Source organism: Galleria mellonella, unplaced genomic scaffold (genome assembly GCF_026898425.1).
Source record: "Galleria mellonella isolate WM207_F2 unplaced genomic scaffold, CSIRO_AGI_GalMel_v1 utg116, whole genome shotgun sequence".
NCBI lineage: Eukaryota > Metazoa > Arthropoda > Insecta > Lepidoptera > Pyralidae > Galleria > Galleria mellonella.
The window spans coordinates 3,128,966-3,156,022 of record NW_026441978.1 but is presented as its reverse complement, the minus strand read 5'-3'; the positions used below and the strand labels follow the sequence as shown (position 1 = coordinate 3,156,022).

At 34.1% G+C, this 27,057-nt stretch overlaps 2 protein-coding genes across 6 annotated transcripts; one reads left to right on the top strand and one right to left on the bottom strand.

The window, feature by feature from the left end:
* Positions 1–2,828: 2,828 nt before the first annotated feature.
* On the top strand, positions 2,829–19,188 carry LOC113514087 (cryptochrome-1). 4 transcript variants are annotated; one of them, XM_031909377.2, is made up of 14 exons: positions 2,829–2,997; positions 6,592–6,740; positions 7,326–7,472; positions 7,687–7,874; positions 8,205–8,321; positions 9,031–9,164; positions 10,407–10,502; positions 10,853–10,926; positions 12,279–12,405; positions 12,950–13,132; positions 13,842–14,009; positions 14,902–15,025; positions 16,906–16,965; positions 17,890–19,188. In XM_031909377.2, the coding sequence occupies exons 2-14, from the start codon at positions 6,611–6,613 to the stop codon at positions 18,001–18,003; spliced, it is 1,662 nt and encodes a 553-aa protein (XP_031765237.1). In that variant the 5' UTR covers positions 2,829–2,997; positions 6,592–6,610; the 3' UTR covers positions 18,004–19,188. The 4 variants fall into 4 exon arrangements, with proteins under 4 accessions (XP_031765237.1, XP_052750199.1, XP_031765240.1 ...); XM_031909378.2 differs by lacking the exon at positions 2,829–2,997 and adding an exon at positions 5,577–5,673; XM_052894239.1 differs by lacking the exon at positions 16,906–16,965 and having other exon boundaries at positions 2,830–2,997.
* On the bottom strand, positions 14,033–26,938 carry LOC113514097 (cytosolic Fe-S cluster assembly factor NUBP2 homolog). Of its 2 annotated transcripts, none has more exons than XM_052894281.1 (5): positions 26,602–26,938; positions 25,041–25,311; positions 24,232–24,403; positions 21,954–22,177; positions 14,033–14,055 (listed from the first exon to the last, which is right to left on the bottom strand). In XM_052894281.1, the coding sequence occupies exons 1-5, from the start codon at positions 26,710–26,712 to the stop codon at positions 14,048–14,050; spliced, it is 786 nt and encodes a 261-aa protein (XP_052750241.1). In that variant the 5' UTR covers positions 26,713–26,938; the 3' UTR covers positions 14,033–14,047. The 2 variants fall into 2 exon arrangements, with proteins under 2 accessions (XP_052750241.1, XP_031765388.2); XM_031909528.2 differs by lacking the exon at positions 14,033–14,055 and adding an exon at positions 17,813–17,967.
* Positions 26,939–27,057: the final 119 nt, after the last annotated feature.

Sequence of the window (27,057 nt, the reverse complement as noted above, 5' to 3'; positions counted from 1 at the left end):
GGGAGAGGATGATTCTATCCATTTGAATCGAAGAATTTGTATAATTTTATTGTAAATGTTTAATATTTTATTGTAAATGTTTAATATTTTGTTAATGTTTAATATTGTAGGTATAATTTTAGAACCTCCCATGCAGTGTTCTAACATCAGGTCTGTTGCCAAATAATGTAGTTTTTTGCATAGTTATAAAGCTTCTCCCGTCTGCGACACAATTTGGTGACCTTCTCGGTGATAAGTTATCGCATCATCGGCGTTCTTTTTTACCGGTCTCTATAACTTTGCCCCGGTGGAGGTTACTATTAGATGCAAGCGAGAAACGTGCTAGGTAGCTGTGTTTACATGTTTCACCGCCCGAGCTGTTTACCTGGAAATCATGAGATGCTTTTCAGTGGATGCTGTCGACATAATCTTAGAAGATTTATCGCCCGTCGAAGATTGTTTCCGAAACGGTTAACGGTTTTTGTCGGTGCAGCGAACCAACTTGCCAAGGTCTTTGTTTTTACAGCCAACAACAAGATTGATGAATGATGATTGAGTCCAACAGCACTATCAATGAGTGGCTCCTGGGGACGTCTTTTCAGATTTATCAAGGATACTTTTTCCATAACTTTGCTACAGAAAGCACCAACGGAAGAAGTACACCTAATTCTACTACTAGAAGCAGAGGTGCTAATAAATCCACGTCCAGTCCCAGCAGATTTTGAGAAGCCGCCAGTTCTCACAGTGTTTCATTTGCTGTTGGATACTCCGTCGACTGAAGCTGTTCGCCCCATACCGACACAGATTTGTACCGTCACCACAACAACAAGATGGAAGTCCGATTGACATGGTGATATTGCTTTTGTCGCCTCCTTAGATTGGTGCTCTGCACCGGGGCGTGCCATGTTGGCGACAGACCTCTTTTTATATAATTTACCTTTTTAGTATTATATTTTTATATTATGAATATGTCTTTTGATACTTATTTTGTTTTTCTATTTGAGTGACATATTATTATTATTGTTGTTAGATTGTGATTGTCATAAGAAAATATACTGGTAAGCCTCTCTTAATATTATTTTATTATTGTAGCTGCCCTCCTCTCCTACCAGCGCCGTTTTCAATAGGAATCGAGCGATGTTCTTAGTAGCAAGACAATTTTAATAAGGTGTAATTTCAGTAACAGACAGGTACAATAAAAAAGCTAACTATCAAGAAGTATTTATACTCTGTCCTATTCGTGTTTCAATCGTAAAGCAGTTGTGTTTGCATGGCTGTGTTTCGGTTTGAAGGGTGAGATATGGCGTGAATTTACTGGGTACGGAGGAATAACACCTTAGTCCTCAGGAATGGCAACGCATGGGGGTATCATGCGCGGTAAACGGTGTACTCTGTTATGTCCATGGTACTGCTCATCTCTGTAGGCGACGGTTACCACTTTCCATCAGGTGGGTCGTCAGCTTGTTTGCCATTCTAAGTTGTATAAAAAAACACTATAACATAATGTAATTCTAAAATTTACGCTTACGAAGTAGCGGGCAAATATTTCGTATAATACAAAAATATCCTTCCCGGCTGGCCTTCTATACTTAGATTAGCATTATCACAAAGCTAGTAAACAATCTGAGTCAAGATGTGTGGAATTGACAATGATTGACGTGGGGTATTTATATTATTGGTGACGTAGATAAAGAACCGTCCGGTGTTACGTCGTAAGACACGGGTATAGTTCTATGTAATCCATCTACGTCATAAAAAGAGTAGTTAGACCATAGACGTCACAGCAGAGCCGAAACTGAAGTAAAGTTTTTCTGAATTTATCTGGGGTCCCGTCGGCGTATACCGTTAACGCAGGCGGGGTTACCATTCCATTATCATCCTTTAAGAAAGTTATTACAAATTTCGTCTGTCTGTCACGCAAAAACTGCTACATTATATTGAAGGTTTAACATAAAATCTGGTGTCTGTTATATCTTGATATGTCGTCTTGAATTAAGTTTTTCATTAGTTTTCCTAATTTTGAAATCTATGTGTAACAAGTAATGGGCCAAAAAAATAATTGTTTAACACTTTTTTACACTTGTTTATACTGTGACGTCTATAATACAACCATTCCGATTGCTTGATTACACTAGGATACCCAGTCGCACTAGGGGGAAAAGGGATTGTTAGTAGTGGAGACTGAGAATCCCATTGCTAGCAATATACCCAACCAGGTCGACCTCCTCGCGGTTCCTCCTGGAAACTATCATGGTTAATTCCTGATGAATTCATCATGATGGGCTAACTGGCCTGTTTTCATTCTCATCGATCACCCTTCACTGGTGCTCCGCCAGCGTATCCCGTTAGCGCAGGCGGGGTTACCATACCATTTTCACCTATCAAAAACCCAGTCGCACTTGCAAACACAACGAACATTCATATATTCGTTGAAAATCAAATAATGTTCGAAGTGACCTAATCAAGAATCGAACCCTTATATTATTATTGTATTAAATAATTTATAAATAATTTTAATTTCAGAAAGATTATTATGTTTGTTATAGTAAATTATAAAATGCAGATATATTGTACAAAGTAAATCAGTTATCCTAATCAGAACAAAACAATAGCAACTGTTCACGAGTATGACGATTGAGTCTACAATCATCAATGTTCAAAAGTTCTACACGCTTCTTTTCTGTAGGGCAATTAGATGAAAACATACAAATGCAAATCAAAGTGAAATACTAATAAAATCGCGAGATTGGATTTGTTGGTAAACTTTGACTTTAAAAGGTTGCTCCTTCTGTACTTATGAAGTCATGACGCTCTGGCCGAAGGAAAATTGTTAGTAAAACGCCGTCGTTATGAAACCGTTTCAGTTTGCGCTCGGCTGCCGTACAGTGGGTACATATTAATGGAATTTATGCGACCCATTTAAAAAGTGCCTTATTGTTTAGAGTACTGTTGTTTATTTTGCTACTTTTTAATTCGGCTTCGTTATTGCTGTGTGGTGATAAAGTGATTTGTAACAAGGTGAGTTTCACCTAGTTGATGTTTTTATGTAGTTTTAAATTAATCTTTAGACTTTACATTGAATAGAGATTAATATAGTTACGGCAACCACACGATATGAATTTTCCGTGCCGTGTCCGAGTTTCTGTTAGAGTATTGTTACGGGACAGGATTCTTTTTCTTAATTTAAATAATATGACAGAATATTTTCGTTATTTGAAACAGTAGCCTTAAATATTGGTACAAATAATATTTATTTATTTATTCATTTAAACTTTATTTAATGTGGGTACTTCATAATGTTGTATGTAGGTAGGTCAGATATTGATAGCTTGTAAAAAGAGATATACAATTGAGTACGGACGTGTTTTATTCATTACATTGGCGACGAGGATTTTCAATGCAAGAAATTGGAGATTATACTGTTAAAGTAGAAGTTTGTGACGAACTACGTGTAGAACCTTGTGTGCACGAAATGTGGATCGGCAAAATATTAGATTTCGACATTCAGTCGGGCAACTGGACTGCTTACGTCGAGCGGTTAGAAATGTACTTTCTCGCAAACAATATAAAGGATTCAATTGAATTGAATTGAATTGGATAATGTGAAATTACCAACATTAATTTCGGTTATTGGTGAAAGTGCATATGAATTATTATTGACACTCGCAACAATTTAAAATTTTAATGCACAGTAAAATTCTATGTAGGTACTTTGGCGGACGGTGTTCTCTACCTGTCAACCATTGGGCAAACCGAGAAATACGTAGGCGGTGCATTATTTAATTGTGGAAAATAAAGCAATACTTGATATATTCATATAATTTAAACATATAATTAATTAGACTAATATAAACGTACACCTAATATATTAAATAAATAAATATATACATACAATAAATACATACATAAGATATTACTATATAAAACAATTAGAAAACAACTGTAATAGAAGAGCAAATAGCAATCTATGACTCAAACAGAGTAACCAGCAGGAGAAGTTTAAAGGGAAAGTGATTTATCTAAGAAATAAGTGCGCAAATTTGTGTTTAAAAGTTAGTTTGCTTATTTAATGTTTTATATTTTGCATTAGATTATGCAGTTGCAGTGTTTGTTAGTATCTAGTTAGATATAATCACAGTATGTAATGCATAATTATCATAGCTATACGTCATATTTATCTTATAATTAATTTGTAAATAACTATTTATATATTTGCAATGCATACGGTTTACTTAACGATGATGTATTTTTTTTTAATGTGCTTGTGAAACCTTTTTCTCTATTAATATCTTAGAATATATAGATAGCGAGCTTCAAAAACGGGTAAACTTTTTGTCAGTTAATTTCACAATCAGTAATTCGTTTTTTTTATCAGTGTGTATGTATCTATATACTTACGCATAAAATGTACAATATCTTGACGTATTATTTAATAAATAAAATGAACGTTTACGCATTAAAAAGATGCAGAAATTATAAGACAAAATAAATATAGAAGTTATAAAGGAATCACTCGATAACTATTTATCACGCGAAATTGTATGAAAAAGTTGACCCGTTTTCTTCGAAGCGTTTGTATGGAGACACTCTATCTATATAATCTAGGACTAATACTAATATTATAGAGAGGAAAGTTGTTTGCTCGTTTGTAATGGATTAACTCAAAAACTACTCAATCGATTTTAAAAATTCTTTCACCTATGTAAAGTCACATTATCAGCAAGTAATATGGGCTATATATTATTTTCGAGAATTGTATCCATCAGTGTGAATCCAGGCCGGATTGCTAGTATATAATACATCACTTAGATCAGAAGACCTGTTATGAAATTAGAAATATAATTTTGGGAACTTCTAGTAAAGGGAATGTTTAAAGATTTATTGGCACGGTGTTTGTGGTCGCAATCTTCGAAAACGGCTCGACCGATTTTTGTGAATTTTTTTATGTATATTTAGTAGTTATGAGAATAGGTCGTAAAGTATATTTCATATCGCTAGGTGTTGGGGTGTCACTATCCTGAAAAGGTTTTATATGGTAGAATGTTAGTCGGGTTAACAACCTGTTAGGATAAAAAAAAACGTAACTCTCAACCTTGGGGGGCGGGGGGGGGGGCAAGGTTGAGATCGCTAGTCATGGAGAACATTAACAAATCAACATTAAAATGAAAAGCGAATGAAATGTGTTGCTAAGCGAAAAACAAGAGAACGGCTTGACAAATTTGTCTAATTATTTGTTCTCAATTATTTGTTAAGAAAGGTACTAACGAAGAGAAAAATGTAAAAGTTACCCGGGAAAAGGAAAAAAAATAATTTCTTTTTTTTATACGAACTGTTCCTTTGACAAACAAAAAGGAGTGTGACGGGTCAGCTAGTTTAATATAAAAATTTTAAATTCGTAAAATTGATTTTATTTAATCAAAGGTAAGGTGAATAAAATGAAGCGTTAACTTATTTTTTAAGATTTTAATTTGATATTTTTTTTAATTTACTTCAATTTTTAATGATATTTTATTTTATTTTATTTATTTATTTATGGCAACAAACAGTCATTTACAAAATAATTAACAACAATATACATTACAGTTTAAGAACAAGTTTAGACCTAACAGTGCCATTAACAATTTTTAAAACATAGAGATAAATATTTATGAAGTCCCATGGAAACACGCATGAAATTTAGCAACAAAATCTAAGGTAATAATATAATTTTAACATACAAGTCTTTGAGTTAATTTACATTTAAAAATATGAACAGATTCATAAAACGGATCTAATTAAAAAAAAAATCTGTTGAAAGTGTTGGTGGAACATATACTTACGTACGATATATATATATGTATGTGTTCCTGTGACGTAAAATGCTCTCCTTGAGTTCCGTTTGAACTGGAAGTTCATAAAACTCCTCTTTATAATAAAAATAATTTTTATTCAAGTAAATTTAATAATAGGCATTTTTGAATAGTTTTTTTTTATGAATCTACCGACTAGTTCGGAATGCAATTTCAGCTGAGAAGAACAGACAAGAAAAACAGGTGTTACTTTTTTGAAATAAGAAAAAAATAAATGACTGGTTAAAATGACTGCTTTTATAATTTGCTATTTTTATACGTAGTATTTATAATATTGGTTGACCGTATCAGGCGTTAACTTTCCACTGTTTGTTGTCCAAAATTTAGTAGATTTCTGACTAACTTGCTTTTATGCTCACCTATCATCACTCACTGGTGTCCCGCCAGCGTATACCGATAGCGCAAGCGGGGTTACCATTCCATTCTCACCTATTACAAAAACCATAGTCTATTGAAACTTTAATAAGTAGGTAATAGAGGCATATGTACGCTTTGCCTACCTCGAAGAAACCTCTTTACATGTTTTTGAAAAACTCTTATCATGGGGTAAATTCAACTGGAAGAAACTGGGCGTCATGATCAATCTGAAATTCAAATAAAAAAAAAGTATTTTCCAAATCGGTTTATAAACCGACAACGGAATTATTTACGAGGTGCCAAACACCAAAAAAATACAACTAATTAAGAATCTACTCCTATTTTGAAGTCGGTTGAAAAAGCGCAAGAGCAGCGACAGAAAATAAGTGATTTTTCTTGTTCTCAGAATTTGGTCAGCCCTCACGATGTTGGGCGGCAGCGTGCTATGGTTTCGCCACGGGCTGCGGTTACACGACAATCCATCGTTACATGACGCTATCGAGGACAGGAAAGCGCCATTTTTTCCAGTCTTCATCTTTGATGGCGAATCTGCTGGTTAGTTTATATTTGTGCCTCGGTTCTCCACTTCTCTGTAGTGATAATAAATTAGAACTCTGCAATTTTTGAGTTACAGAGATTTTAAACGTGACAGTACTGCTACTTGTTCCGAATATTTCATCGTTCGAGTCGCCCTGTAGTATCTCTTCTGAAATGGTTACACGTAGTTCGTGATAGGAGCTTCTGCTACGCTCTGCTGTATATATAACCACAAGTGTTTTTTATTTCATGTCCAAACTAACACATCAAGTTGTCATCTTATCATCTTATCAGCCTTTAATAATTTACTGCTGAATACAAGCTTTTGCTCCAATAGTTGCCACGCTTGGCAGGTGGATTGGCAAGTGCAGTTAGGCTTTAGAGATGTTTTAGGATGAATGCTGCTGCCCATCCCTCGCCCTCCTTAGTCGTCTCTTACAAGACCCACGGGAAAGGAAGAGTGGTATATTCTATGCCAGAACAAATCAACAAACACATCAACTAATATTGCCTTTTTAAAAAAGGCAGATAAAACTACTAAATCTCAGACGAGTTATTTAAAATTTGATCACCATTTTATTATTTTACATTTATCTTTTACAGGTACTAAGCTAGTTGGCTACAATCGTATGAGGTACTTGTTAGAAGCATTGGATGATCTGGACAATCAATTTAAAAGACACGGCGGAAGATTGTTCATGATCAAGGGAAAACCCACAAATGTAATAAGGAGGCTGTGGGAGGAGTTTGGTTAGTAATATTTAGGTAATTTTTTGCATGACTACAATACGGTATGGTTTCAATTTCAGTACAAATTTGAGAATCGTATCTAAACGTAAAAGTCAAAATATTGGGTTAGAATTCAATTCAGACCAGACTGAAGCGTTCCTCTAACTGATTTATCACCGCTTCTTATGTGGTAAATAACAAATATATAATTATTTTATTTTTTTGTATAAACTAGGTATTCGCAAGTTATGCTTCGAGCAGGATTGTGAGCCAGTTTGGCGGGCTCGCGACGACAGTGTGAAGGCTGCATGCCGCGAGATCGGGGTCTCTTGCCGCGAACACGTCTCCCACACGTTATGGGAGCCGGACACTGTCATACGAGCCAATGGCGGCATCCCACCGCTGACCTACCAAATGTTCCTGGTTAGTCACTTTCGAGTTCATATAATTTATCTTTGGAACTTACAAAATTATTTTTTTTATTTGCTAAACTTCGCGAGCTATCAGGTGTCGCTCATTTCGGTGCTGCTATGAGCACAATATGGTACAGTCCGTATTGAAAAATCGACTAACAGTAATTTAGGAGTTTAAAAATATTTTTCTTAATTGTTGAAATATGAAATTAATTTACGAAACTTTCATTGACTTCGCGGTCCACTTTGCAGTTCCACACATTTGATTTAATGTGTTCCGAAGGACCTTAGTCGTTAGAACAATTATTGTTTTTACAAAAATGTCTTCTTTATTGTTCAGCACACAGTTGCTACAATTGGAGACCCCCCGCGCCCGGTACCTAATGCTGACTTATGTGGAGTCCAGTTTGGTATTCTACCGGAGTGCTTTCATGAGGAATTCACTGTCTTTGATAAGGTGATTATAATTTATTTTATTTGCAACCTACATATACTGACCTTCAGGTTGCATGAATACATTGGTGAGTAATGCGACCGAGGTCTCATTGAATCGGAATATTTTGCGTTCAACTGTTTTGGATTTTTTTTTGAATGGGTGATAATGGAATGGTAACTCCGCCTGTGCTATGCGGGATACGCTGGCAGGGCACCAGTAAGGGATAACAGGTGAGGATGAAAAGGCAGGTCAGTTAGCCCATCGTGACGAATTCCACTAGAAATAACCATGACGGTTTTCAAGGGGGAACCGCGTGGAGGTCGACCTGATAGGGTGTATTGTTAGCAATGTTTCAATTAGACCCCATTACTAATAATCCCTTTCTCCCAACTGTTTCGAGTTACCCTATTATAAGTATTCGAAGATATTTTTACTAGACGTAAAACATATGAAAAGTACCAAAGTGTCATAAAATCACACTAATTCCTGATACCTGGTACTGGGTTCTCAAAACAGATTATCCCATCTTATGACAAACTAGACAATGGACAAAAGGGGGTAAAGAGGTTTCTTCAGGGTCGGCAACGCGCGCGTAATACCTCTGGTATTGCAGGCGTTCATAGGCTACGGTAACCGCTTACCATCAGGTGGGCCGTATGCTTGTTTGCCACCTCAGTGGTATAAAAAAAAATCTTAGGGTCCGGTATTCACCTTAAAAAAAATGTTCCAGACTCCGAAACCTGAAGATTTAGGGGTGTTTTTGGAGAATGAGGATATACGTATGATACGCTGGGTAGGCGGCGAGACTACTGCGCTTAAGCAGATGGAGCAGCGACTGGCAGTTGAATATGCGACTTTTTGCAGGTATGGTTTACAAGAGATGAAAATTAATGTGATCATTTAGTTAAAAAATATTATATTAAGAAATATTTTCTTTTCATTCATTATACCAACCGTTACCTGTCCACTGCTGAACGTAGGCCGCCGCCATAGATTGCCATAAGGAACGGGCAGTTTACTATTAGAGTGATTTTGCCAGTAGTTACCACTTTGGCTGGTGCATTTTTTTATTTGTTAAAAGGTATACACAACAGGTTACAATCAATAACATTATAAACATTTATATAAAGATAATAGTTTAAACTAGATTGAGAACCAAACGAGTGTACACACAGCATGGTTAAAGCAGTCGGCAAACAATGTTAAATTATAAATTATATAAAGAAAACATATGAATGTGGTAAATAACAATGAAGCACATGCAAATAATAAAAATATGGACATGTCAAAGAGACTTGATGGCTGATTGTAAAATGTTGTTGAAGGTATTTAGACGTGAGTCGAAGATATCAATTTGAGGACATTAAGCTGAAAATTCATTAAAAGTACGACACATACGGATGAGTGGGTTTCAATACGATGTATTGTTCTTATAAACGCAGAGTGCAAATGTTTTAGAACTCCGTGTTAGTTTGCAACCGGGATTGACTTTAGTGACGTTTTAAGAGGGATACTGCTGCCTATACTCGACTATTAAGTTGTATTATATTATTTGTTGTATTATTTCAACAATTCACACTGGCAATTTTTATTATCAATTGATATCATAAAATTTCTACCATCATCGAAACTTGCCAAAACTTAAGCCGTTTAAAGAGGGTTTAAGAGGGACGCCGCTGCCCGTCCTTCGACCATTTAGCAACTCATTATCATACTTCAAAACAAATCAGGCAAACATAAGATTCAAAATCAGACAAAACAAAGTTACCAGAGGGAGACTTTGTACAAAAGTCGATTGCGTGATTCGTGTTTCTATCGTGAAACAGTTGTGTTTGCATGGCTGTGTTTCGGTTTGAAGGGTGGGATATGGCGTGAATTTACAGGGTACAGAGGAATAACACCTGAGTCCTCAGGAATGGCAACGCATGGGGGGTATCATAGGCGAAACAGTATACTCTGTTATGTCCATGGTACTGCTCATGTCTATAGGCGACGGTTACCACTTTCCATCGGGTGGGCCGTCAACTTGTTTGTCATTCTAAGTTGTATAAAAAAAATATATTAGAACAGAAAATTGTTAATTTATTGATATGTATATTATTCCAGGGGCTCCTACTTGCCAACACACGGGAATCCTGACCTTCTCGGGCCCCCCATATCTTTGAGTCCAGCGCTGCGATTTGGATGTTTATCTGTCAGGAGGTGAGATTAACAAACTTTAATATCACAGACACACAAAAAGAAAAAAATAAGTAATTAATTCGATTTCAATTCTCTAAAAACACAGAAATACACATACATCTTAATTTTGTATGGTAATCCTAAATTGCACCTCCTTCACGGGTTAGTAAGGGATGCCAGCGGTTAAAAAAGGGATTTAATAATTATTTTGCAGTAATTTTTGGCTTCTGCGTTTTAAAAACATTTGCGTTAATCTAAGACTCTAGTCTCTGCTTCACGATATAATTTATAATCTTCTAAACTCATGATTCCATCCAACAGTTAACTATACAGAGGCAGATTAAGTACTAAGCCATATATTTCTGTTTTAGGTTTTATTGGAGTGTTCAAGATCTATTCCATAAGGTCCACCAAGGACGTCTGGCAGCTACTCATTTTATTACAGGTAAAGTATCTAAAAGTTTGATGATAATTTTGTATGGCTTTGGTGTCAAACCAAAAGAATAAATGTCATTATTCTAGTGCGTTTATAGCTCACGTCCTATTAAGATTTACCAGAGAGTGACTGTGTACAAAAGTCGTTTGCTTGGGCACCTCTATCCCAATCGTGTTTTTGCCGTGAAGCAGTTGTGTTTGCATGGCTGTGTTCGGGATATGGCAGTGAATTTACAGGGTACTGAGTAACACCTGAGTCCTCAGGAATGGCAACGCATGGGGAGTAACATGGACGAAACAGTATACTCTATTATATACATAGTACTGTTCATGTCTGTAGGCGACTATTATTACTTTCCGTCAGGTGGGCCGTCAGCATGTTTGCTATTCTCAGTTACATAAAAAGCTATATTAGTCCGAGCTTGCAAGAACCTGAAGCAAGGGGAGAAGATTGTTAAGAAAGGGAGACTTTATACAAACGTCGTCTGCTTGGGTACCACTGTCCGATTCATGTTTCTGCCGTGAAGCAAGTGTGTTTGCTTGGCTGTGTTTCGGTTTGAAGAGTGGAGTATGCCAATTACATTACAGGGTATAGAGGCGTAACATTTTATTCCTCAAGAATGGCAGTGAATGAAGGATACAATGAGCGATACAGTATACTCTGTCCATAGCCTAAAGGCGACGATTACCACTTTCCATCAGGTGGTTCGTCAGCTTGTTTGTTATTCTAAGTTACATAAAAAAAATGTTTTCAATACTACTTATATACTCTGTTAGAACGACTTTCACGCAGTTCTCTCCGGAAATTAATGTGGTGTCCTGGTGAATTTGTCATAATGGGTGAACAGAGCAGGTGCTCTCATCTTGCTCTATCATCCTTGGTGTCCGACGGTGTAAACTGATAGCGCAAGTGGAATTACCATTCCATTATCGTCCATTTTACAATTCCATAGATTTGGTGTGATAGTGTGAGTGTGGTATATATTATTTTTAATTATGTGTATGTCTATGTTTCTTTTTTATTTTTGTATTGAGCCCCATATTCTCAACCATGCCTTTCTTCGTATTATACTCACAGTAGGTTTCAGTTTCTTCTATAGGTACCTATATCATATTATTTATATTATCTCACAATTTCAAATCTTCTTTTATTTTCTATTCTTTCTTTACAGATTTATCTATGTATGGAACTCTTGGTGCCAGAGTCGCAACGTTTTTCCTTTTTTTTTTTAATATATCTTCTTCCTTTATTCATGCCGGAATTGTATTATATATGACAAACATGACCTGTTTTAATGTTTTTCCATGTAAATTATGATAAAGTGGGCAGCAATTGTGGGTTTTAATATAAAATATATGCAGGTCAATTAATATGGCGGGAATATTTCTACACGATGAGTGTGAACAACCCTAACTACGGACAGATGGCTGGCAATCCTATTTGTTTGGATATCCCGTGGAAGAATCCGGAAGGTGACGAGTTGCAGAGGTAGATATTTTTCATTCCAATTTATTTGGTTTAATCTCGGTTGGGTTAATTTAGAAAGTGAATCTCTTCTAAACTGACTTACTTATAATGTATAAATTAAGAAACACAAAATGTGCAGGAGGATGTCAGTGTATTGTATCTTTATGTACAATTGAATAAAAAATGTGAACAAATTAATAATTGATTTGATAAAAATTGTTTAAATATTACGATTTTATTAGTAATTTTATTTAGAAAAAGTTTTTTGCTATAATTTTAACAAAATTTGATTATTTTTGTCAGTCGAGTGTCAATTTATTGGGTATAATCTGGACAGGGCAAATTTAGGAGTTAAGTTCTATTGTAACAGACTCGCTCTTATTAATAAAAATGTCATACGTCATACATAAACCTATTTTAGCTATTGAACTGTTGTCCCTTTTTTTGTGCTAAATTCTCAATTTGAATGAAAGTGACAAAACAGTGTAATAGTTAAAATAGGTTTGTAGAAGGTTTATTTTTTATGAATAAGGGAGTATAACCATTATATACTGCCGTCGGTTAGATGGACCGAGGGTCGCACTGGTTTCCCATTCGTGGACGCGGCGATGCGTCAGCTCCGCACCGAGGGCTGGCTCCATCACGCGGTACGGAACACCGTCGCCTCCTTCCTCACTAGGGGAACCCTGTGGCTCTCGTGGGAACACGGCCTCAACCACTTCCTCAAGTACTTGCTTGATGCTGATTGGTGAGTTTAGCTCCTATGCTCATCTAATTTTTTATGGGGATAATGTGTGAAATATCATAAGACCTTGTTTTGTTGGATTACTACCACTGCCAGCCCTTTGTCTGGGTGTCCAAAGCGCCTGACCGCGCATTTCCTTTCTTTACTTTTTCTTAACTTTCGTTCTTTATAATCCGGATTTAACATATCGTCATAGTCGTAGAATACTGACGGATCTGACAAAGATTACATATAAAGATCCGTCAGTATTCTACGACTATGACGATATGGGAGGCAATGGAAAGTCACGGGTGTTGCTATCCTAATACTTTCTCTTTAGCATTCCAAAAATTATTTTCAAGTTTCAACAACAACACTTTTTCTTTAGCATCCCAAAAATTACTTTTAAGTTCTAACAACAATACTCTTTTTTAAGAATTCGAAAGATTATTCTCAATTTCCGGCAATAACACTTTTTTAGTTTTTTTTTTTTAATTATTTTAAATGTTCAACAACAATACTTTCTTTAGCATTATTCAAGGATCAACTTCAATACTTTTTTTTCAGCATTTTAAATATTCTATTTTTTTTTTATTTATTCATTAAAACTAATTATAACATTATGACAGCAAAAATCAAAACAATGTCATAAACCTAGTGTGCTAACATATAAAAATATAATAAAGGTATTTAACCCGACTCCAGATATTCCTAATATATACATGTATGTTAGGTCTGTGTGCGCGGGCAACTGGATGTGGGTGTCGTCGAGTGCGTTCGAAGCGCTGCTCGATTCCGGCGAGTGCGCGTGCCCCGTGCGGCTGGGGCAGCGGCTCGACCCCAGCGGCGAGTACGTGCGCCGCTACGTGCCCGAGCTCAGCCGTATGCCCGTACAGTACATGTGAGTAGGTCAACCTTCACGTGGTCCCCCCCTGAAAACTATCGTGCTGAAATTCCAGGTGTATTCATCACGATGGGCTAACTGACCTGCCTTTTTATCCTCACCTATCATCCATCACTGGTGCCCTAACAGCGTATACCGTTACCGCAAGCGGGGTTACCATTCCATTATCATCCATAAAAAAAGTACAACTTATCCGTCAGATTATATAGACAGTGTCTCCATACAAATACTTTGAGAAAAGCGGGTCAACTTTTTCATACAATTTTGCGTGATAAATAGTTATGAATGTTTTCTTTATAACTTTTATATATATACATATTTTGTTTTATAGTTTTTGTATCTTTTTAATGCGTAAAAACTCATTTTATTTATTAAATAATTAAATATAGATACGCTAAGACACATTATCTACTTCTTTCTAAGGGGTCATTCATGTATTGTATAATGCAATTTTTGAAGATTTTTGACCCTCTCGCTCCTCCATGTAACACGCCTTAACATTTTTCTGTACCTCTCTTCCCCATAAAAGTTACGTAAAACCTAAATGGGTATTTTTCACTAAAAATGAAACACGAATACTGACTAATAAAACAAAGTAAAAATGACGTACTTACACTACAGTCGAGGGATTTCCCATAAAACTTAAAAAGTGTTGCCAACTTGAAAGATTTTAATTACCTAGTTTTTTATTTAATTAAAAAAAGTCCTTGTAAGGCATTGTAACGTTTTACACGACCCCCCCCCCCTCTCAAATTGCGTTACATAATACTTGAACATCTTCTAAAACCGGTTCTGAATTAACCGAGGGAAATATACATTCCTTCTTTGAGTTTCTTATAATAATTTCTACATAATTAGACACGTCATTTTTGTTAATGATTCTTTACAGATACGAGCCGTGGAAAGCGCCAATAGACGTGCAAGAACGAGCAGATTGTGTTATTGGCAAGAATTACCCAGCGCCTGTAGTGAACCACATAGTGGCCGCGCAGAAGAACAGAAATGCTATGAACGTGAGTATTTGTAGATTAGGATTCTGTTTCTAAGGCTCCTCACATGTTTAATCGCAGTCAGCAAAACTAGGCTCAACTTCGTTTAGATGCGCGATGGGCCTTACATGTACAGTCGAAGACAAAAGTGTTTCAAATGGCTAATGGCATTTTAATTTTTACTAAGAATATATTTTTATATGAACAATCTAATTTCATTTATGAATAATAATTATCAAAAAAATATTTTTAAATATCATGGGAAGACTGTGATGATACTTTTGTACAAGTACTTTTATAGAATAAGTTTTTTTTTGTATAGTTTAAGAGAATTTAAAGCGAGATTTGGATGAATCCAATAGTATATGCGGGTACTTTTATTTTTGTTGACTAGCTTCTTTTACATATGTTTAAAATAAATAAAAAAGAACATAAATTAATTTCTCGTAAATAGTACCTACTTATTCACATTATTAAAAGTCGTATTGTAGAATTAATTTAAAAATTTATTACTTATTTTCTCAACCAATTGATTATAAATATAGAATATTCATCTGAATCTTGACTCTAAATTATTTGCATAGTATGTTTTAACAGAGCTTAATGAAAAGGTGACCAAGTTTTGTACAACACTCTCTTCATAACTACAAAATGATACATAATTTTATTTTGAAGTAATTTAGCAGAGTATTTATTGTAATATTTAGACACATTATTCATATTTATATATTTTTAAGTTATACAATGTATTTTTTTTATACAACTTAAAATGGCAAACAAGCTGACGGCCCACCTGATGGAAAGTGGTAACTGTCGCCTATAGACATAAGCAGTACCATGGACATAACAAAGTATACTGTTTCGCCCATGATACCCCTCATGCGTTGCCATTCCTGAGGACTCGGGTGTTATTCCTCTGCACCCTGTAAATTCACGCCATATTCCACCCTTCAAACCGAAACACAGCCATGCAAACACAACTGCTTCACGGTAGAAACTGTTAAAAATTCATTAGAGGTGACATATTTCTTTTTTTAAAATTACCAGACAGCAACCAGAGAGCATCACTCTACATACATCAAACATAGACTAATAAAGTTGCCATATTAAGAAATGTGTGGATTGCTTTCTCAACACATACGATCAATTAATTAATTTTTTATTTGTTCTACTATTGGACATTAGCAGTTATAAATTTGTTTTGGTTTTCATTAAGTTCTGTCAAAATTAACTATACATCTATCGTCATAACACCCGTGGGCAGGCTCGTAGTCGTGGATGGGCGGATTTAAAAAGATACACACAGGGTAACATGGTGCAGACAATTACGCTCATACAAACTGTCAAATACTTATGTATAATGATTATTTTTGTTATTTTTACATACATGTATATGTGAGTGGTGCAAACAAAGCACTATTTTCCCTTTACGGTGTGGTTTGTTCGATAGTTTAAAATTTATAGATTATTTTCGGTTTGAAGGGTAAGATATGGCTGGGAATTTTTAAAGTATAGAGGCATAATACCTTAGTCCTCAGGAATGGCAACGCATGGGGGGTATCATGGGCGAAACAGTATACTGTGTTATCATCAGGTGGCCCGTCAGCTTGTTTCCCATTTTAAGTTGCATAAAGAAAAACGCTCACAGAAGTGAAGGTATTTGTAATGATTAAAAATTTAAAGACGGGGCTATATGATTACCATATATGCAATTTAAACTAGCCTACCATGTAGTCCATTCCACTCATTTACCCATTTGTGTACCAAAATTTCATTCATATCTGTGCAGCCGTAATATCTTTAGGTAATTTAATTAGCAGGATAATTAGTTTAATAATTTTAATTTCTCAAATCACCCCTCCTGTCTACGCGCCTGCCCACAAGTGTCACTTGCTCTTCCCCAGAAATTAAAACGTTCAATCCACGGACGGCTACAGAGGGACAAGTGGCTCATGATTGTTGGGGTTTGTACATAGCTGGACGTGTACTCTGATGCGAGCCAATACGCGCACGAATCATAGTATACCTACCGCCATTTGCTGAATATCTACGTAAGAATGAATTGGACCATTGTAGATACATTATGGATAGTTTAATAAGGCAAAAAATTGATTGCAATACCATAGAGTTTTTATATATCTTTTAAAAATTGAAAGTTATTGACACAAAAGAAATTTCATTAAAAAAAAAAGACATTTATTTATCATAAATTTTTGCAACCATATAGTTGTCTAACATTTTTAACTATCCATAATAATTTAGAGACTAATATTTCATATATTTAGAAAAATATTAATATTTGTGGCATTATTAATTTAGTTATAAGAGGGTCATTGAACTTTATATTTGAAATAACAATGGTCCTTTTCTTTTCTTGATAAAATAACAAATATTCGATACTTTTACATTTTATTTTTAATCTCATTAAATAATCGGACCAAACAATCTTAATTTCACATATAATTTACAAAGAAATATCTACTATAAGTAATCTGTTTTTATATTTGTCCTATGTAGTGAATAATCCATTTTTCGAAATTGTAATTAAAAAATAATGACAAAATAATGATACATATTGTTCAGTAAAGTAACATAAACACCTTTTTTTAATTTAATTGTTTATTATTTCTTATACTTTTATGTAGAAATAAATGTTATTATAACAAATTTTTTAAATAATGTGAAATATTTAAAGAACGGATTCCAAACAAAAAACAATATTATCTAACTACCTTAATCGTTAAAATGGCGGCTACGATGTTGCCATGTTACTAGAATATTGCCATAAAACATAATTATTGCAATAAATAGCAATGTTGTATTTCAATATAAATAAATTGAATGAAGTTGGATAAAATATAAAATAAATTATAGTAACACTTCCTCAGGAGCTTCGTAACATTCTTCAGAAGGCACCACCGCATTGCTGCCCCTCGTCCGAAGAAGAGATCCGCCAGTTCATGTGGCTGAGTGAAGATAACCAACAGAGTAACACGGCATGAGCCGAATAATGTGTCTTACAGTTAATGAATTAGAGTCCAAATTAATTAAGTAGATATAATAATGATACGATCTGACTGTGTTTTTATATTTGTAGGTACAGTTTATGGGTAGACTATGTTCTTATTACTATTTTAAATAAATTGGAACGTGAGCAAGATAACATGTTGTTCCATTTTTAACTTTGTATCTAACGCAGAGATTTTAGAATCTTTTTAATTTTAACTTCCTTCAGATAAATGGCAAATAAAGTTTTAACCTACGTGTAATTAGATAGACAAAGCTCACTAGTTTCGGGATCAATTCGTGACCCTTAATCATGAGCAGCTATGACGCAAGCGCGAGCCTAACTGCGCTGTTCAGTAGGTCAGTTTTTAAAGTTACTGATGTTGGTTTCTTTTTTGTGGTATAAAATATAATAAAATCTTCAATTATACATATTGTGATTATTTTTATATTTATGCGAGTGTGTATGAAAACGTATTTGTTTACTACTTGTCTAACAGGGTAAGTACTTTTTTTCAAAAACGAGTAACCAGTGAATGTGGAAGTAGGTCCTGCGACGATGTGTGATAAATAAGTTTTTATTAATATTATATTTAATAATGATATCATGATAAACAAAAAAAAAAAACAGTTTATGTTCAATTTCAACATAAAATCGTTATAAAAAAAGCAAGTGAGAAATTTAGCTAACCTTACGAGAAATAAGAATCCGCTGCCTTTTTTACGCGGGAAAAGCGAAAATATTTGGTTTTTGATGATTTGGAAATTAGTATAATACCCAGGTGCTGTAAAGACCAAATTTTGTGCCAAATACTAGCATTTTTTGGATGCATACGTATTCACATAGAAATATATGTGATAAATTTACAACAGTATACGTGTAGGTTTGTTAGTACCATCTCTTTGTCATTATATTATAGCATACGAATAGTTAACCCTTATTTTTATGGTTATCATAATATACAAAATCTATGGTGTATTTGTATTAGGATATTTTTTTTTGTATAGATTATTGGCAGATGGGAGTGCCCTACTCCAATTTGTCTATGCCCATGATATTATTATCGAATCTCAACGTGTCAAACTTAAGAATGAACTAGTTAATAATTGTGACTTCGCTTACATAGCATTTATTTGACTATGGTTATGTTTTTTTTTAATGAAATAATTGTACTGTTGTGGGCAGCTATAGGTAAAATTATAGAAAAAAAAACCATACAGGAAGCTATTTACTATTTTATAGTATAATTATATTAATAGATAATAGGAAAGTTATGTATACTTACCGCATTTCTTCCAAAGATATAGGTTATACAGTGCATTTGGTTGCGACTTTGAAGCTTTTAGTAGCATATTCTAAGCAACATTTTATCGTTAAAAAATTGGAGCAAATAGTACGGTAGCTAAGTTTTTTTTTTCATTAGTTCATATTTATTTGAAAGTTTTTGAAACTATATTTTCTGTACTGTTCAGTATATTTATATCTTACTAGTAGTATACCGTGGTTTCGGCTACTATATATACGATAGCCTATGGATTTCCTCAAATGAACAAAGTAAATGCAAAAACAATTTTTCGGATATGGAGATTAGTGTATTCAAACAAATAAACTCTTTCGCATTATTATATTAGTATGTTTATCCTGCACGTTTAATATCTTCGATGATCACAGTAGTCTATTTAGACAACTGTAGGGTGTCTATTTTCGTAGATATTTTTAAGACATATAGTTCCTTTAAAAAAAGTTATTATTTAATAAAATTATAATGACTGGCAATCTTGTAAGCTTGTAAATTTTTTTTTTAGTGACGAAATGATGTTTGAATACGTAATAAAGTCTATTTATTTATTTAAACAACTTTATTGACCAAAATATGGTACAAAAGGCGGACTTAATGCTAGTAGCATGCTCTACCAGTCAACCTTTGGGATGGACAGTGAGTCACGAACGCGGACTTCATTATTGGGATAGATAACGAAAATAACAATTAATTATATATATAATTATTATAATGAGTTCTTTCATTATAGTTTAACTAAGACCTTTTCTGCTACTCTCATTTCTCTCTACGTGATGTATAATAATGAATTTTAAACAAAGTAAATTTTATATCAAGTATAAGAACCTCTTAGATTACATAGATAGAGAATCGAGTGTCAAAAACGGGTCAACTTTCTGTCAGCTAATTGTCAAATTAGCTAACTCATTTTTTATCAGTGTTCTATATATTTACAAACAGAATGTATTTTGATATATTTATATTTAATTATTTAATAAATAAAATAAGTTATTGCGTATTAAAAAGATGCATAATTTATAAGACAAATACAGAAGTTATAAAGAAATCACCCGTAACTATTTATTACGCAAAATTGTATGGAAAAAGTTGACACGCTTTCCTCGAAGCATTTGTATGGAGACACTCTATCTATATAATTTAAGAGGTACCTACATTAGCTTTGCTAATATATTAACTAACAGAATTCTTTTGGGAATCTCATATTATATAAAAAATCAGAGTATTTACGAATTTTAATATTATATATACAATCAAGATTATATTTACTACTTAATTATATTTTAAAATAGGTATTACTATCATTAGATTTACAACAATGCATTTTTAGATTTTGAATGTGACAATAGTGAATAAATTTTAAGGGAAAAAGTGGTTTTATTTGGTGTATATATATATATATATATAATACTATGTATATGTATATATATATATATATAATACTATGTATATGTATATATATATATATAATACTATGTATATGTATATATATATATATAATACTATGTATATGTATATATATATATATAATACTATGTATATGTATATTATATATATATTGTGTACAACTCGTGCCTAATAATGCATGCAACTAGTACCTACTCCTTTGAACGAATATTTTTATAGATATTAAAAAAAAAAAAAATTTTATGCTACTGGCAATGACAAATAGGTTGATGGAAAGTGGTCACAATAATATAGATATAAGCACTATAAACAGTACCATAGATTTCACATAATATACTATAACAATCTGGACTACGGTGTTATATTTCTGTATCATGTAATTTCACTGATATTTTCCACCTTTTCACATTGCCGGGAGTTAGTGGATGTTTTTTTTTATACAACTTAGAATGGTAAACAAGCTGACGGCCCACCTGATGGAAAGTGGTAACCGTCGCCTATGGACATGAGCAGTACCATGGACATAACAGAGTATACTGTTTAGCCCATGATACCCCTCATGCGTTGCCATTCCTGAGGACTCAGGTGTTATTCCTCCGTACCCAGTAAATTCACGCCAAATCCCACCCTTCAAACCGAAACACAGCCATGCAAACACAACTGCTTTACGGTTGAAACACGAATGGGACAGAGGTGCCCAAGCAAGCGATTTTTGTACAAAGTCTCCCTCTGGTGATGGATGTAGATGTGGATGGGAGTAGGTGGCTCAAGATCGCTCCTTATGGTAGTCTATGGAGGAGGTGTATGTTCGGTAATGGACAGATAATGTCTGAATGTGATAATCATCACGATGATGAGGATTCCACTTTTCAAAATAGAATACCACTTTCCATCAGGTGGGCCGTCAGCTTGTTTGCCATTCTAAGTTGTATTAAAGAAAAAATTTAAAAAAAAGTCATTCACTGCTTAAACATAAATGGGATAGAGATACCCTATGCAATGAATGTTATATAAAGTCTTTCTCTGGTATACTTTGTACTAAGATCTCACTGTTTAGCATGGATTTATCTCCTATGTGGAGAAGAGGATAGTTAAACCAATTTTATTAAAATGGTAGATAATTTATTTTTTTAATAGTCATATAACAATACACTTATTTGCATAATTATCACTTTTATCAATATATATTTAAATATCAATTAATTAAATATACTTATTCCATATACAATATTTTTACGCACCATTTGACTGTTCCGATAATTGTGTGACGAGTTCATTGAAGACTTGGCTCGTTTTGGAATCTGGTAACTCTTTGATGGCGGCAACCCCTCGGCCGGCCAGTTTACCAACTCTTGGGTCTATAGGTAAACTGCCTAGAAATGGAATCTTCGAGATTTCTGCCAGTGACTTTCCTCCACCACTGGAGAATATGTTGGTGCATTCACTGCAAACTGGACATTCGTAGCTGGAATGGAAAAGATATAGACATTTTTGTTTAAATTTATTTTAATGGATATATGGTATATGGTATATTTTGTTATTTGTATCCCATGCGGGAGTTAAGAAGGATCGTTTACGTATTATTATTTATCCCTTATTGTACAATAAAACTTTGTACAATGCTTGTTAATGTTACTTTTTGGCGGATTTTTTTTTTTGTTTATACAACTTAGAATGGCAAACAAGCTGACGGCCCACTTGATGGAATATGAACATGGACATAACAGAGTATACTGTTTCGCCCATGATACCCCCTATGCGTTGCCATTCCTGAGGACTCAGGTGTTATTCCTCTGTACCCAGTAAATTCACGCCATATCCCACCCTTCAAACCGAAACACAACCATGCAAACACGACTGCTTCACGGTTGAAACACGAATGGGACAGAGGTACCCAAGCATCGACTTTTGTACAAAGTCTCCCTCTGGATCTTGAAGAGACCATTTATATTATTTAAATTTCATTTAAATTAATTTATATTAATATAAAATTTCTTAAAATCATCTACGTATTTGGCACATTTACATTACAAAAATTAAATATATTAATATTTAGTGTGTTAATCATCAATTTAGCACCTTAATAGTACTAATTATCATTTAAAATTGAAGAATGTCTTATAAAAAACACGACTTTAATTGTGGCAACACAATTTATTTTGATTAGTACTGAATCCACTTTCATAAAATTTCTATGTGACCAATCAAAAAGTATTATAAAGTATGCTTTCCGATAAAAAAAGGGTTTTATTATCTGTTTACAACTGATGGAGTTATGTAATAACAAATGTTAAAAAAAATATCACTGAATTGAGAACTTTCTCCTTTTTATGAAGACAGTTGAAAATATCAAATTGTAAAAGAGTAATGTCCCTTCATCATTTCAGCCGTTATCCCTCCACTGCTGAACATAAGTCTCCTCCATAGACTGCCATAAAGAACGGTCCCCAGTGACTGACTCCTTGCAATGCATTTCAGGTCGTCATTTTATCTAGTGGGGGGTCGTCCTACGCTGCGTTTTTTTTTTATGGTTGAAATTTGTATGGTAACCCCGCCTACGCTAACGGGATACCCTGGCGGAGCACCAGTGAAGGGTGATCGACGAGAATGAAAACAGGCCAGTTAGCCTATCATGATGAATTCATCAGGTATTAACGCGAGAAGGTCGACCTGGTTTTTTATTTATTTATTTAGGATTACCAACATTAGCTTTAATGGTACTTTGGTAATAATCTATAATAGTATTCATATCCAGATATATTTATAACTCTATGCAGCATGGAACGTCCCACAGTTATTGGCATTCCATTATGTTTAGAATTAAATTAATTTTTTCTAGTAAACAGTATTTTATAATAGGCCTAGTAAAGATAAAAGTACACTGTAATTCCAAGCCACTGACCTTCGTGGTTGTACTATCTGTGTTTTCATACATGGCACGTTTAGCAAATGATATTGGCATTTTTTTAGAATTGCTCATTTATAAATAGCACAAAAAATAATATATATATATATATATATATATATATATATATATATATATATATATATATATATATATATATATATATATATATATATATATATATATATATATATATATATCTCTCCTTTTTACATGTAATTTGGATTGGCATACAAGTTAGCTGCTCATCTGATGAAAAGAGGTATCCATCGTCTCTAGACATGAACAGAATCATAGATCACAGAGTATACTGCTATGCAATTAGTACTAGTGTTGCCATTCTTGAGGACTAAGGCATTATGCCACTTTACCCAACTTATGGAAGTTACCCTTTGGTGAATATACTATTTATCAATCTATCTAAGAGCTGCGCTCTTGTCGGTGGAGCTCTTATCACTCACTACGATTTTCAGCGAGTCTCTTCACCTCTTGATACGACCCGACACCAACTCCTTCCTTGATCTGCCTGATGTAACTATGTCTCAGTCTCCCTCTTCCCTTCCTTCCTTCTAATACTATAATGACTAAATCGTTCAAGTTAAATTCAAACTTACCCACTCATATTCTCAATGATACCCATGATTGGTATGCCTGTCTTTCTGCAAAAGGTAATTTCTTTCCTCACATCTTCAATGGCGACTTGTTGCGGTGTTGTCACAATTATTGCCGAGCAATGAGGTATTTGTCGTAAATTCTCCATCACAGTAATATGTTCGTCCGATGTACCTAGAATTTTTATTATGTTTTTAATGGCCGATCTGTGTAGGGGTATTTTTTATGTAAGTTAGAATTTTTTTTTGATGGGTTATAATGGAATGGTAATCGCGTCTGCACTAATGGGATACGCTGGCGGGGCACCAGTGAAGGGTGATCGATGACAATGAAAACGGGCCAGTTAGCCCATCATGATGAATCCATCAAGAATTGACAATGATAGTTTTCATCAATACAGATATGCAAGAATTGATTGATCACAGTAACACCAGTGGGAGGTGCCTATGGAAATATCTTTGTAAAAAATTTCCCCTCTGATATCTATCTATCTATCTATTTAAGAGCTGCGCTCTTGTCGGTGGAGCTCTTGCCACTCACTACGATTTTCAGCGAGTCTCTTCACCTCTTGATACGACTCCTTCCTTCTATCTTACCCTCTATTATAATGTTCATAAGTTCGTCGTGTCGTATTAAGTGTCCTAACATTTTTTCCCTTCTGTCCTCAATAGTTCTAATAATTTGTCTTTTTTCCTTAACCCTAAGTAGGGCCTCCATATTGCTAATTCGATCCCTCCAGCTAATTTTCTCCTTTTTTCCATTTTATCCCCTCTGATAAATGTATATAATGTACAAAACTTAAGAATATTACCAGGTGGAGTGTCAATGATGAGAAAATCCAATTCTTGCCAGCAAACATCTTCTAGGAACTGTTTGATCATGGAGGTTTTTTTTGGACCCCTCCACACTACAGCATCATTTCGTGAGTTCAATAAAAACCCTATAGACATAACTCCTAATTTCTGTTCATTGTCAAGATATACTGGTATCCATCCATCATTTCCCTGATGTATGTTTTGGCCTTCTAAATTTAACAGGTATGGCACACTGGGTCCACATAGGTCAACATCAAGTAAACCAATCTGGAAATAAGAAATAGTATTTTAATTAGTAACTTTACCCTATTAGTGGCGAAATAGAGGTGCCTATACGAAAAAAAACTGGCCGAATTTCACAGTTTTACAAAGGATAGGAAAAACATTGTCCACAAAGAGTTCAAACAAAAAATATTTTTTTTAATTTTCTTGTTATGAAATTAGATCATTTATAACGCATTACAAATTTATTTTGAGATAGTTCTCCCGCAATGCGAGTAGTAAACCGCTACATGGCGCCAGCCAATATCGGCCCTGGCACTTTTCGCAAGTGTAGCAGGAGCCGTTATATCGGCTCCCGGCACTAAAATGGTTAATGATTATTGTTGCAATATATATTTTATACCACAAAGGTAACAAAGTAGCATACAGCCCATCTGATGGTGAACGGTCATTGTAGCCTATGAACACTTGCAACACTAGGGGTGTCACATGTGCTTTGGCGAACCTGAAGAAACTTTAATATATCCTTTTTGAAGAAATCCATATTGCAGTCTCTAGGGAAAATCATGACAGTTAAAAAAACAAATTTCCTTTAATACTGCACTGTTTGACCATTTAGGTTCAAGTGTTTAAGTGAAATGTAAAACTTGTCAGTCATAGGTATATTGTAATAAAGTGTGACATAGACATGTACTTTTGTAATAATGCTAATAAGTATTGAAATTGTTTTTCTAAAAAGAAAATACACATAATCCTTACAAAGTATTTATTTTTTATTATTATTTCAGCCCATAACTGTACACTGCTGAACATAAGCCTTTCCCATAAGAGGAGTTTTGCCAGTAGTTACCATGCTTGGCAGGCGGGTTGGCAACTGTAGTTAGGCTTTTAGAGGTGTTTTAAGAGGAACGCTGCCGCCCATCCCTTGCGATCCCTTAGTCGACTCTTATGACACCCATGGGAAAGGAAGGGGTGGCCTTTTCTATGCCGGGACCACATGGCAGCTTAGAAAGTTTAATTATAATTTATTAATAAAACATTATTTTATGTACATGTAATGTGTAGAAATAAGGAATTGAGTCACACAGATTAATTTTATTTTAAGTGTTGCTATGGTGTTATCTTAAAAGAAAATAGGCCATAGAAAGATATCTTATTTGCTTACATAATGTAATATGTTTAGGTAACCTGAAAAGATATTTTACTAAAAGTAAATCATTGGCGATTTCATAAGCTACAGGTTCATTATATATGTGATATTGATCTTATCTGACTTTGTAATCTATAATCTTCTAAATTTATATTCATATTTGCAACTATAGCAAATAAATTTACCTTATATCCTTTTTCTCTGAGTGTAAGCGCTAACTGAGTACTAACTGTAGATTTTCCAACACCTCCTTTTCCTGATAAAACTAGAATAATGCGTTTAACTTGTTCTAACATTTTAACACAAAATAAATTTACAAAATAGAAATAATATTGTTAGCAACCTAAGTGTATTCTATTGTGTACAGGTTTTATGAATTACGTTACGATAGGGCTATATTGTATTTCTTTTTAAAGACTAATAATATTCAGAAAAAAATACTTAAAGAAAATAAAATAGTAAACATGAATAAAAGTCCGTATGTGTTTTAAACTGTCAACCAGAATGTGTACTTCAAGAGTTGGCACTGTATATTGGCTAAGTTAGAAAATAGTACCATGCCACCACTTAAAAGTATCAAGTATACAAAATTAATATTAATAGTGTTGTAGAAGTATTTGCTATATATATCTATTAAAAAT